We start from the raw sequence: 13,939 nt of genomic DNA, 5'->3' as shown, positions 1-13,939 counted from the left end.
TCTGTCTGGCCCAGCTGCAATTTGTTAGGTAATTTTCAGGTTGCAAAGGCCAGGGCATTCATATGCAAAATTCTCTGCCACAACCTGGGTGGGACGGGGTCTCAGGGAATCAAAGGGCGGAGCAAGCATCTATGGCTGGTCCTCAGCCCTGCCCTAAGGGGCCACGCGTCTCAGTGTCCGAATAATTGCTGCAAGCACCTCTGAGGGAAAGCCGCCATCAAGTTCAGAGTTCTGCCTGCTGCCAGGCAGTCCAGTTTCTCCCCGTATGAGTCCTGGGTCCCCAGAGACTTCCCGGAACCGGAGTTCAGAGCAGTCGGGAGCTTGTGACTCCCTCCTGATTCAAAAAGACAGCCACATCCTCAGGTGCCAGCCCCTTTCCTTGTGCACACGCGCGCAAGAGAGCCTTCGTACCTCTGCACTTTACTTCCGCAGCTCCTCTGGCTCTCAGTGTGTTTTTCTCTTTCCTTCTAGTTGTAGAATTTCCACTCAGCCAGCCTTCCTGTAGTTCTGGATGATGTCGGTTTTGTCTTTTTGTTGTATTTTTGAAGTGGTTGTGGGAGGCAGCAATTTCCCGGTGTTTACCTATGCCGCCATCTTAGTTTCTCTTCCTACAGAAATATTTTTTTTGTTAATGCTTATTTCAAACTGATGACCAGTCTGGTCCAGGCACTGCTGATAATGCAAAGCAATGGAATTGCAAACATCAGGAATCATTTTGTTTGTTATTTGTGTGCCTTCAATGTGATTGCTGCTGGTTTTGTACCATAAATTTTATCTTTTATGTATCCCCATAAAAAATGTTTGGTGTCACTTCAGGATACATTTTCTTTGTTCATAGTCTGACTTCACCCATTATTTCAAATCAGTGAAAATTAAGTGCTTTATCAGCTGTTAAAGTGTATATACACTTTTTGGGACATCCTATATATGTACATTCTAGAGAGATTGGAAAAAGTCAAACTGACTAACTTTTTAAAGAAAATATAAGAAATCATCTTATGTTTTCAGAGAAGAATTTTCTTAAACAAGAGAATAAAAGCAATAATCATAAAGATAGAGAATAATATATTGAAATAAATTAAAATTAAAACCTTTCTGAATTAAAAAGGACAAAATAAAGTAACAAGTCAAGAACAATGTAGAGCAGCGGTTCTCAACCTGTGGGTCGCGACCCCTTTGGGTGTCAAACGACCCTTTCACAGAAGCCGACAAGACCATCGGAAAACACATATATAATTAAATATTGTTTTGTGATTAATCACTATGCTTTAATTATGCTCAATTTGTAACAATGAAATTGGGGGTCACCACAGCATGAGGAACTGTATTAAAAGGTCATGGCATTAGGAAGGTTGAGAACCACTGATGTAGAGAAACACATTTGTAACACAAGCAATCGGGATTAATGTTAAGAAGTTACCTTTAAAAACCCTTCTAAATCAGAAAGAAAGATGGAAAAGAGGGAGAAAGAATCAGGATCTGTTCAGATTATGAGCAGGCAATTCACAAAGAAAACACAAATGGCCAATAAGCATGCAAAAAGATGGTAAACTTTACTAATGATTAGAGAAATGTAAATCAAAACTCTAGAGTTACTATTTCCACACTCATCAGACTGACAATAATGAAAAACTCTGCCAACTGTGGGCAAGGATGCGGAGCAGGGTCACTCCCACACACGCCTGGCAGGAGTGCAAACTGGAACCGCTGCCTAGGATGTCCCTGGCACAGCCAGGGCAACCCTCCTCAGGGACACTGCTTCCTGTGTGCATAAGAAGAACTAACTGCATGAAAATCTTCACGGCAACATTCTTTGAAATAGCGGAGAACTTAAAGATCTAACGGTATGAGAATGGACAAGTAAATCATGATGCACTCCATCAAATTTATGCAGCAGTAAAAATAATGAGGAACAAATACTAACATGCAAAAGTCTCATAAAAATAATATTAAGCAAAAACATAAGCAAATTGCAATATGGTGCAAGTAGCACAACACCTCACTAATATGTAGAAAACCCATAGAACAGTGTGTACATTATTATGATTATATGATGCCTAGAAATGGAACACATTCTAATCAGAATTGCTGTTATACCTGGGACAAGAGGGGAAGGAAGGAAAATCAGATCATAGATAAAGGGGGTTTCAGTGCTGTCTGTAAGATTTTATAAAATATATAAATCCAAAGTAAATATGGCAAAACAATATTTTCCAAAGCTGGGTGTAACATTTGTTATGCTGAATTACTTTAAAAATTGTTGAAACATTTAAAATAAAAACATTAGATATATAAAAACATGAACTCTGCCCCAGAGAACATTACAAAATAAGTTAGTGAAAAACTTTTACATGGTTTAAACAGCTTGACTTCAATATCGTGTTATAAATACATATGGAAATATGATAAAGTGGTAGTTGGTCATCATGAGTCAATTTAATAACTGTCTTTTATTTTTCCAAATTGTCTACAATGCACCAACATTATTTCAATAACCAGAAAGAATATTTGAAACTTGAATTTCCAACCCATGCCTTAAATTCTAAGAGGATTCCATGAGCAGCCCCAATGTCACCAGGCTGGTAGGTCTACAAGGCTCCAGGTGACGGCTGGATTTCACTGGAATATTTTGTCATTATTATGTATATGAAGCACAATAATGGCTGCCCCCTTGTCTCAGGCTAGTTCCCTGGAAAACAAGGTTACAAGCTGATTCTTTGGTGGTGGAATCCCAGGCTGAGGGAAGTTAGGCCTGGAAGGGGCAAGTCAATACAAAGCAGTTCATTAGAGAGCTGGCCGTGATCCACAAGAGCACAGGTAGCTGCTCAGACCAGGGGATGTCTCTGGACAGACTGTCCACTCCACCACACGGGGAAAGTCCATCTAGGCGAGATGGCCGAGGAGTTTATTTGCTGGCCACATCCTTGATCAGAGTTTGTCCAGGGGACATGAACTCCCTGGCACCTCCAAGTTCTGTCACCTGAAGCAGCCACATTCCACAGCCCAGCGCTTCATCAGAGTTCAGAAAGGATGGGAGGAATTGAAGCTTTGATGAGCCCAGTGCAATGGCTCTGAGTGCCAGGGTGCTCGTGGCTGCCTCCAGGGCAGGCATGAGATGGTGTGCGGGAGCCGGCCCTCACCTTAGGGGAGGCAAGACAGCGGAGGCGGTGGGAGATGAAGCAGCAGCCGCAGTGGCTAGGATATCCACAGAGGAGCTGCACAGCGGGGAAGGCCATGGATGCTGAGCCAATCTGGGGTGCGTTCATCGTCTCAACACTGAGTCCCTGTGTCACTCAGATGCACTCACACTCTCTGTGACATCCTGTCCTCACACGCTGAGAACAGATGCCCTCACCTTTTTCCCCAAGAGGGGAAGGAAGCACAAGTCAATGTCCCTGCAAACTGTATTCTGGGGGGAAGGGGTGCAGGGGGAAGCAGCCCTGATTTACATATGTATCCATTACATTTCCAACCGTCTGACTTCTTCAATGCCAGGACAAGGACATTCTGGAATTTCCGACTTGTTCACTGTGAGCCAACATCAGGGAACCATCCCAGGTAACCCGTAGACTGGCTCCAAGTTGTCCGGTACAAGAATATTGAATCCCAAGTCGTGGGTAAATGCCCAACTTCTCGAATTTCCCACATCGTCTTATATGCTGTCCGTTTGGTCTAAAAGCCTCAGCTACTCCCATGTAAGTTCCCCAGCTTCTGCAGGGGACATTAGCCACATCCTGTAATTCCCTCAGCGTGTGGACTGTCCTCCCAAGATTGGGGGTTGTAATTCCCAGCCCAGGCAGCCCTGAGACCAGTCTGGATGTTGTGGAAGCAATGAGGGGTGGGGACACACCTTGAAAATAATGTCATTTTGCAAAACATTTGCATCTGGTGAAGTGGTTCTATGGTGTTCAGACAAGGAAAGTTCTGGAAAAGTGTTTTACTGTTGTTATTTTGCTTTATTATACAGCCTTTAAAAGTCTTTGTTATCAAAAATCTTCATTACAAATAGAAATACAATAGTCATACGTACTCATGCATATAACCCTTGCCTGATTTGCTTCTAATGTATTTTGAGAAAATGAACAATTTGCTTCCCATTTTTGTCTGTCCTCTGAGGCTTTCTTTTTGTTGTTAAGGTTTTACTAAGAGAAATAGCTCCCATGGTTAAAAATGAAACAAAGATTCCTATATGCAGAACTTGTCAGCAGGGTCAAAGTATATTAAGAGGCTTGAGAGTGTCTGCAGTTGGGAGGAGAAGTTGTGCAGGATCCCTCTGCCTCCTTTCCCTAAGTGCCTCCTGCCCCCGTTCACCTTCCCGCTGTCTCTAGGCAGTTACCTGAGTCAGTATGGCAGAGTGGACAGGAGCACGACCCGCCTCCGAGAGCCCCCGCGACAGGGCGATGACAAAGGGACCTCTTCCCCTTCCAACGGAGACACCTGAGACTCACTCGCGACACTTAAGGGCAGTGATAAGTACAAATGTGGTTATTATCCTTCTCAGAGACATAAAGTAGCACTTGCACTAATGCACCAGGTAATCATAGAGCAACTGCAATCACTGAAAGCGGGGAAGCTAGAGGTGAGCATGCAGGATATAGAGTAATGTTTCAATGAAAAGAGCAAACACAGGCTCTTTGAGTAAAATGCTGCAGAGCTAGCAGGTGACCCTGAAAGTTTACATAGGATTTTGAGAGCCATGTTTATTAAAACTCTGTAACATATGTTTTAGCACAGAGCAAGAAAAAAAATTAATTCTAACACACACCTTAAAAATAATTAATAACCTTCAACGCAAAGACACAAACACCACCATAGAATTTATTTTCACTTTATTAACAATGTGGCTTACATTTTTTTTCAAGTAAAAAGGGCTTTTTTCATTAAGAATAAAAATTAAAATATAACTCTGATATAGATTTTCATTTATTTACATGAAAACATATATACAGAATACAATCTTACAACAAACCAACAACATGCTCTTTTGTCCTGCAAATCTCAAAAGCAAAAACCCCCAATTTTCCCTTTTATGCACTGAAACATACACAAGATAGATGACTCAAATTTCAACACAAACTCTTCAAACTGGAATGCAAAACAGGAAAAGGGCTTTCAACATTCACGACTAGGGACCATTTACGCTTCCAGATATCATGCTAGCTTTCATTTTGAACAACAAATGAGATCATTATTTTTTCTGCCACTTAAAAAATGTTGCCTCCAATTTCCCAATATAAGGTGATTTTCAGCCTGCCCCCAAACTTTCCTTTTTCCTCAATGCTGCTCTTTGGCGCATAGGAAACACCACTCTGCTTGGTTATGTGACAAGACTACGTATTTACCGGTACCAAATCCTGGCCATTTAAAACAAAAGCAGTAAGATAGAGAGTCTGCAGCTCAGGACACTGTAACTATTTATCATATAAACTAGAGGTGCTTTTAACCAAACCCCAGGTGTCAGCAATTACAATTTTTACATAAACGAAGTGGGAGAAAATAATCCAATTCGATTTTATCACATCATGTTTTGGATACTTGTAAACCAACTTTAGTGATAAGAGCTACAAAAATCAATGAACTGAAAGATTCAACCAAGTTAAAGGGATTCTAGAAATCCCTTAAAAAGAAAAGTAAAGTGAATAAATAAGAGAATCATTAAATTGTAACAGTTGCTAGTTAGTTATTGCACCAAAGAGACATGGGCAGTGTGCATCTCTCTCCAATGATCTCATCCTTAAAAACAACAGACACCTTCAGTTACTATTTTTCCCTTCAAATCATTGCACACGCGATCACAGCTTTCTAAAGACAGAATAGAGTACTTGGAACCTAGGTTTACCATCTTAACCAAAAAAAGCAACAACGATGTTCAAACCACAACAAAGATTTTAACACTCCTGTATTTATAGTTCTATATACAGAAATAAATATAAATGGGTGTTCTACAAAAGAAGTATGAAAACACCTAGTACTCCCAAAACGAAGGGAGAACAGCTCTTAGAAAGAGGTGTTTGGTATGAGATAAAAGGAAAAGCTCAGAACTTGCTTGATACAACACTCAAAATCCTAGGAGACAAATTAGGAAACGGAGACCAGTCTTCAAAGGCTGATCAACATCAACCTGCTGAAGATTGTAGTCAGGGTCAGAGGGGGCAGTGTTCAACGTCTGAGTCACTTTAATTTATCGAGAAACAAATCAAAGCAAACACAGGAAATCATCTTTCAAATATGATCAAATAAGGTAAAGCCACCTAACCAATAGCTGTACTGCTCAACCACCGTGAGTCAAACTTTGATCAAATGAACCTAATTTTAAAAGGAATGGATGAGTTCTTCAAGCTACACAACTCCATGGTGAAGGAAACTGGTCTTTGCCTGTTTTTTGTTTTGTTGTTTGTTTGTTTGTTTGTTTTTTGAAAAGCACAGTAAGTTCTGTTATGCCAGTCATACCCTGCTCTTGTTAGGTTTTTACGCCTATATTTTTGTGGAGAGTATTTTCCCAACACAGTACAAATGAAGTCAAGAAGTTAGAGGCTGAAACAAGCTCCCTTCGATTTCGAGTGGGATCGAGTGATGATGGACCTTTACCATTAAAGATGAGGTGGCATTTCTGCTTCTCAAGGTATACGCCTGCCCAGATTGGCAGTGTCTGCTGGCCCAGGGCACGGGAAACACGCGTCCCAGCCATTCCAAGAGGTAATGAGCGGCATGGTGTGTGCGGGGTCCGGAGACACAGAGGACAGGACTTTGGTCCCTCAGAGAGACAGAGGCGAGATCACAGTATCTGGAACGGACAAGGGAGGAGCATCGCTTGTAGGAGCGTTTTGAGTTAGGGGCTGTGGTGGTATTTGGGGGAGGAGGCGGTAACAGGTGTAACATCAGTATTTCCTGCCCTAACAGACACAGTTAACAGCACAGTAAAAGGCTCCTGGCAGTTGGCCCTGTTTCTAAGACAGAAGCTGGTGAGAGGTGGCTCGTACAGAGAAACCAACACCACCTTACGGTTCTGTAGCCCGGTTGCTACTGGCGTGAAGTTATACCCACCACCACGGAAATTCCCAGAGAACCCAAGTTCAGGAGGACATAACAACACTCGGAGCAAAAGCATCTTCTTGATCCTAAAACATTATCTTGGCTCCCAGAAGGGCCAGGAGGTGGCATGAGATCGCTTCAGGGTGATCACTCAGGGCTGGCCTTCTGCCTGTGGTGGCAGGCGTGTCCTCCTCACACACAAAGCAGAGTACAGAGGGAGACAGGGAGAGGAGAGTCTTGGGCACCGGGCCCTGCGGGGAGCAGGAAGCCCCCCCAGCAGTGGTGGCCAGCTCTTGTCCGGGCTGCCTGGCGGGAGCCTTCCAGCTCCTCTGGGTGGGTGGCTCCAGATACTCCCCCAGGAGATCTGCTTCAGTGCCCCGCCTCCTCCTGTGTGTCATCCTGGAGAGGGCATGAGAAGGCGACGTCCGTGCTGCAAGCACCTTGCTGGGTTTCGGCTGCTACATCCTTCCTTCCAGTTTCAAATGCAACAGAAAGAGCTGAGCTTGGAAAGGCCACAGTGAGAGACCATCAATGAGTCAGCACAGGGAGAATGCCAAGATCTTGAAATGGATACCCTTCCCAATTGTTGGACAGAGTTTAACTCCACAAGACCGAGCATTTAAGGCCAAAAGCAAGCGGCTGAGAAGGCAGGGGCGGGACATCGAGAGGGGGTCGGAACTTTCGCTTAGAAGAGAGAATGGACTGCAAGCCAAGCAAGAATCACCGCGGACACTTCCATCCTCACAACGGTGCTTAAGACAGGGGTCCTTCCGTCAGTGTTCCCCAGGCAAATGCATCTGCCACATGTTTGAACTGGACTGTAGAAATCGGCTACAGGGAGATGAAAATGTCTCAACTGCAAAATATTTGTTTTCCATTTTCATCTGGAACAGTGGCAGAATGTTAGTACAGTTTGGCATTAGTAATCAAACGTTCCCAAATCTGACAATCCCGCCTTAAAATGTAGCAGAAGTATGAGCAGCTAATAAGCCCCCTAACCCCCAGGCCCCTGCCATAGTATTCGTGGGATTGTTGAGACTCTGATCAAAGCGAAAAGATCAAGGTGATTACAGTGAAAAAGTAACTGAAGGTGTGCAGCCTCTGCCTTTGGTGTTCACTCCTGCACAACGTGAAGTTTAAAAAGGTATTTGGGCAACTACCGTAACAGAATAGAATAGTCCATCTGGGTTTGAATATATACATATTGGATCACTCAGGGGCATACACACATGAAGTGTTTGGTACAAACAACCAGCCATTCTCAGAGTCGAAGATCTTTCTTTACCAATTTAATAAACATTGCCCAAGGAATGTCCTAAGAACCTAAAGCCAGAGTGAGCTGCAGGATTGACAGAGTTAAAAGCTATGGGGACCTCCCCTTGTCCCCATTTACTCTGTTTCTCATTTTGGCCAGCCTGGACTCTTCCCTTAGCAGGAGCAGAATGGAGACAGGAGAACGTGTGCTCACTGCTCCAGTCCTAAGTGTCCCAACCTGTCACTTGGCAGGAATGAGGTGCAGAGTGATCACCACCCAAGATCACAGTTAGTAATTAGCCGCGCCAGGTAAAGACCAGGCCTGACTCAGGTCCAGTGCTCGCTCTGCCACAGGCGTTGGCCTATTGTAAACGAGTGGCCAGGGCCGAGCCTTGAGAATGGCCTTCAAAGAGATTCTGCTCAGGGCATGTAGCTGGTGTGTAAAAAGCTCCTCTCAAATCTCTCCCCACTCCTGCTGTCCGAAATTAATCTTTTTCTTCAATAAACAACTCAACATTTCCCAAGAGACTAAAGGAGTCCCTCCCAGATAGAGTCACACTTCCATTAGAACATGAGAGAGATCTGAGATCCCATAAAAGAACCTGCAAGTAGAGGTGTCCATTACTCAAGGAAAATGGTCTCATCGCCATGACACACCGCCTTCCTTCACCCCCCGAACTTCCTAAAAGGCACCTCTGACGGGCGAGCAGGTTAAGCCCATCTCTTTATAGCTATGTCCTGAAACATTGCCTACAGCTGTGTTTGAGAAATTAGTTGCCACCAAGATCCAACTTTGGTGACAGTCACATGTGTATCGGTACAAAAAAGCATCTATGAATGTGCCTGAGAATGAGTAGAGCAAAAAATACCAGCCAGGCAGCCTCCTCGGTCACATTGAAAAGACATCAACTGCACCATCAGGTGTTTTCAAAGAAACATGGGCCCTGGTTTAGGACCTTGTTCGAAGGCAGCCGCCTGCTTTGGGGTGGGAGAAAGGCGAGATGTGGCTATACAAAGAAGCTCTTCATATCCCGCAAGGTCTGACACAGAACTTTAATGTACACCCTCCAACGGCCACTTCCGTGGTCCTGGTGTGTGCTGTGAACACATGGAACTATGAAACAGGCTGGGGGGTGAAGGAGGTCCTTCGTGCTTCGCGCTTCCCGGTGACTACATGAACCATCTCACGTATCCAGGGAAAAATAAAAGTTCCAGTCCTGGACCCCGTCCCGAGACACTGTATCACCAAGACAACGGGCCACCTCCCCAGAGGGTGGAGTCAGTTGGCATACTGGGCGTAGAAAGCCACTTTAACTCTCTCGATCTGATGGCACAACTTGATGGCGGGCCCCAGCTTCAGCTCCATGCACTCCTGCACGGTAGGGAGAGTCAGCAGCAGCAGCGCCTGGCCGTCAATGTCCTGTTGGGAAATAAAGCCGGGTTAGAGCCCAGACACTGAGCACCGAGGGGACGAGGAGACGCCTTAGTCCCAGCAGCCTTCACCCCGGGGTTCAGGGCGGGAGGGGCTGCTCTCCTCTCCTCTCTTTCTGGAGAGCGAGGGCAGAGAGAGCAACTTGGCTGGATGGTTGTCTCATCTCTTGGTTACCACATCCTTTTTGCTAAAAGATAATCTGGCTATTCTGAAAGTCACATCTAGGCGGGCGGGGATGAAGCACTGTAACAAGTGAGCTGCTGCAGGAATTCTTCTCCCAAGCTCACTGCCCCTTGCAGGGGGAGACCCCGCACCCCCAGGCCCCGTCCTTCCTATGCTCTGCTGTGATGCAATCTGAGCACTAGAAAAGGGTTCTGTACTAAAGGTAAAAGCTCTTCACTAAGAGAAAAGGTCTTCCATTTCACCATCAGAATGGTGAGAAGATGCTAGAAAAATACACCAGCTACACAGCACAATTTTCCATTCAGGAAAACACAGGTGTTCACACACACACACACACACACACACACACCTACATCCACATACCTACATCACCCAGAAGGAAGGGCTACCTGTATTTTTTATCTTAATTAGTCCTTCTCCGCCTACACACAGGGGCCCCACAGTGACGATACTCATTAAATGTCGGTGATACTGCACCGGCTGCAGAAGGAAGGCTCACTGCAAAGCTTTAGGATCACACCACTGGATATTCCTGCCCCTTCCCCCAATTGGTTCTATAAGTAATCAGGTTGATTTATGTAGATGTTGTTTGACTGAGTAAGTGAGTGTAACTACCATCCCTCTTTCCATTCACCGGTACACTCTTCATACTCCAGAGGGAATACTGAGGCTCCAGGAGACTGTGGGCCCAAGGTCACAACAAAGGTCAGGGATGGAACGAGAGCATAAACCGACACTTAGCACACCAGACTTTCTGCCACAGGGGGAGCAGTGTGCCCAGGGCTGCCATAGCCACGGAGACTTAACTGTCATGCAACTGCATGCGTGAACTCAGACATCACCTGTCAGTGAATGTCACATAGGTGCTCATTTCTTAAACTAATGGTTTATTTAGCGGTCTTGAAAATATCTACAACAAAAAACCAAAATGAGTATGAATGTTAGCCTTAGGAAGACTAATGTTATAAAACTATGAGCAGGAGGCTTAACCATTAGCTTCAATGAAATTGACAGAACAGGATAGAACAGACCTGAACTTATATTAGAAAATGGAAGCTTTTCTTAAAGATGGAAATTGATGCCAAAAAGCTACCTAGTTAGAGACAGCATTGAAACTAGACTCACATTTTTGTGGTGTTAAACTTTGTAAGGAAATAGCTCAGCTGTTAACATCCACACTTAGTAATGATGGCCATCCTTGGGCATAGAAAAACAATTACAATTGAAAATCAGCCTTAACATGTAAATATAACTCTCTGTAGACAATTTCAGTAATGGTGGCTGCCACAGGCATGTAACACAGGTAAGTAGAGGATGTCATTCACTCAACAAGCATCTACTGAGAATCTACTAAGTGTGAGGCACACTCTGATAATCTCTGGGGGTATCACACTGATTGACCGCCCCCTTCCAGGAGACTCTACGCATCTCAAGGGAGGCAGACAAACAAGCCATTATGATGTAGAAAGATTAATGTATAGGCACAGAGCTACAGGTTCAAACTGAATGGACAACGGAACTGATCTTACAGGAGTCAGGGAGGCTACAGAGAGTAGGTGTTACGTAAGCTGAAACCTGAGGGAACAATGGGAATTATTAAGGAATCAAGGAATTAGTAAGAGATAATAATTCCCTCACTCAGAAACAGGGAAATACAAATTAGGCCCACAATGCAATTTAATTTTATAGCCACAAAAACCAAGGCCTAACAGTACTAAGTGTTGACACAGAAGTGTACTGGAAAGGGGACCCCTACACTACTAGCAGAAAGGCACACTGTGTATAAGAAAAAAATCAACTAAGAGCACAGGAAACACAAAATTCAGAGTAGCATTTATGGCCAGTGGAAATTAAGGGGACTGTGCCTGAAGTTTCTAAGAGGTCTCCGTTTTGAGGCCACAATTGGGGGTGGGGTAGTGGGGAAAGTCCATTCCCTGTGGCCTGAATTTTAAATGTGGGCAACCTGGATGGTTGGAATCAAGTGCACATTTTTGAACTTCCTTCTTCAGAGCAGTTAAACGCTTCTCGTGAATCTTGCGGTACCCACATGGCAGCCCCTGCACATCTGGGACTAACAGAACTGGGAGAAACCCAGTTGAATGTCATCTGCAGAGACGTTCACGTTCCTATTTGCAGGAAGATAGAGATTATGGGGCGAGGGTGGATTAAGGCTAAACCATCTGATTCATTACAGCGATCCTGCACACCAGCTTTTTATCTGGGCAAAACTGACAACTGGGCCTATACCTCAAGTGGGAGGAGTGGTTAAAGCGCAGGCTGTCTGCATTGAGCCTCAGGGCCTCTGCTGTCCTCAGGATTCTCACCTCATTCGCCATCTTCCATGATGATGTAAAACAGAACTCTAGGATGTTCTTATTTTGAGAAGAATACACTACCAAGAATAAAATCAGACCTCTGATTTCCAAACACCAAAGTGTCGTGCTGCCTGTTGAAAGCACTAGATTTAGCGACCTGACCATCGGGTTGTCACGGGTATGGGAGAGCAATGGTGGTAGCCACTGTGATCCAATGTGGTTGACCAACATGTCTAGCTCATGCTGCAGGCTGCGCATCACCAACATCCACTGCAGGGTCCCCACAGAGGAGAGGGAGGGGGAGGGAGGGGAATGGAGGCAAAGCTGGCAAAACTCACATGACCCTGCAAGGAGTCAAGGAATGCCGGGAGGAACCCCACCTGGCAGTTCCTCTCATATGCAGCTGTTGTTCTGGTTTGAAAAAAGGTTTTTTTCTTTCCGCTGATTTTGTAGTAACAGACCTCACAGTTAATTTAATTTTTACAAATGTACTTTCATATAATTCAGAACTGCTGGCAAATCACTTGTCATGTTCAACACAGAATTAGCACAAATGGACTACTAATTTTTAGAAAATGAAATGTAATAGAATTCACAACGTGAAAGTTATGCTTAGCACATGACAAAATTAACTTTATTTTTGTTTGATATAGAGGTCAGTATAGGACATGGCAGTTTCTTAATGGGAACATTCAAGTCTATTGAAGTAGAAAGAGGAGGGAATAGTCTAAAAGTGAACCTGTAAATTATCCTGAAAATTTTTATTAAAATAAATCACTAATTTGGTTCTTTGATTATTCTATGTCTCTCATTCATAAAAAGTGAATGAATAGGCAAAACTTTTTTGAGAGTTTGGTGTTTGTTTAGTTATAGATGTATAGGGTTTTACTGGTTAATATGCATTGTACAGCATGAAATTACAGCATATAGATTTTTTAAGCAGTTGCCATAATGTTTCAAAATTATAAGGCATGTACTCCAGTAATGGGAAGTTTATAATTTCTATAAATACTCCTGGTGATTACGATAGTCTCTGAGTTTACAAAATTCAGAGGAGCGAGCTGGCATAGCGATTACCATTCCATGCCCTGTGATTTTTTTCACATGCTGGTGAATAAAGACACTGGGCTCCTTCCAGTTCATCTAAAAATTCACACGGCACCTGGAGTGTTCCACTGGAGACCTCACCAATCACAGCCATGGCCTTTGGGCTCAAAGATGATAGAACAAATTAGTAAAAATTAGTCGTTAAAGGTCTGACTGAACAGGAAAGGACTCAAGTGCCCCTGTGCTTCAGGTAGCACAGCGGGGTAACAGCCTTCTATCGCGACAGGCAAAATGGCCTATAGTGAAATTTAACATTACAGCAATGAGGCTATTATCAATTAAAGTCCACCTATTTTTCTCTCTACACGAGAAATAAGCAGGTATGCAGGATCAAGCTTATAACTGGTGTGAGAAGAGCAACTGAAGGGAGGGCCCTGCCCATTGTTTGGCTCTAGAAGTGGCAACCTGCCGGGAATACTTCACGTCTTAGAAGCCTTAGCCTGGGAAGGCGAGGAACTTTCTGAGATGCTGTTATAAACAGGCCTTAGAAGCACTAAAGTAAAAAAGACTCATCATACGTAGCACTTGAATCTTTTTCCCAAATCAGCTTTGTTTTCACTTGCTTATTACTAGAAACTTGTAAAAGGAATCAACGCATGAGCCTGTTAACCTTTCA

The 13,939-nt window shown here is 44.0% G+C and overlaps 1 protein-coding gene across 4 annotated transcripts in view; it reads right to left on the bottom strand.

The window, feature by feature from the left end:
• Positions 1 to 9,320: 9,320 nt before the first annotated feature.
• The window catches only part of SFMBT2 (Scm like with four mbt domains 2), a 215,115-nt gene continuing 210,496 nt past the window's right edge, over positions 9,321 to 13,939 (bottom strand). For all 4 annotated transcript variants that reach the window (XM_036341672.1, XM_036341654.1, XM_036341680.1 and 1 more), the window contains one exon: positions 9,321 to 9,706. In XM_036341672.1, coding sequence (XP_036197565.1) covers positions 9,566 to 9,706 — 141 coding nt within the window. In that variant the 3' untranslated portion in view covers positions 9,321 to 9,565. The remainder of the gene's footprint in view (positions 9,707 to 13,939) is intronic.

Source organism: Myotis myotis, unplaced genomic scaffold, assembly GCF_014108235.1.
Source record: "Myotis myotis isolate mMyoMyo1 unplaced genomic scaffold, mMyoMyo1.p scaffold_m19_p_1, whole genome shotgun sequence".
In the NCBI taxonomy this organism is placed as follows: domain Eukaryota; kingdom Metazoa; phylum Chordata; class Mammalia; order Chiroptera; family Vespertilionidae; genus Myotis; species Myotis myotis.
Note: the sequence above shows the minus strand (reverse complement) of the source record. Positions and strands in the feature narration are given on the sequence as shown.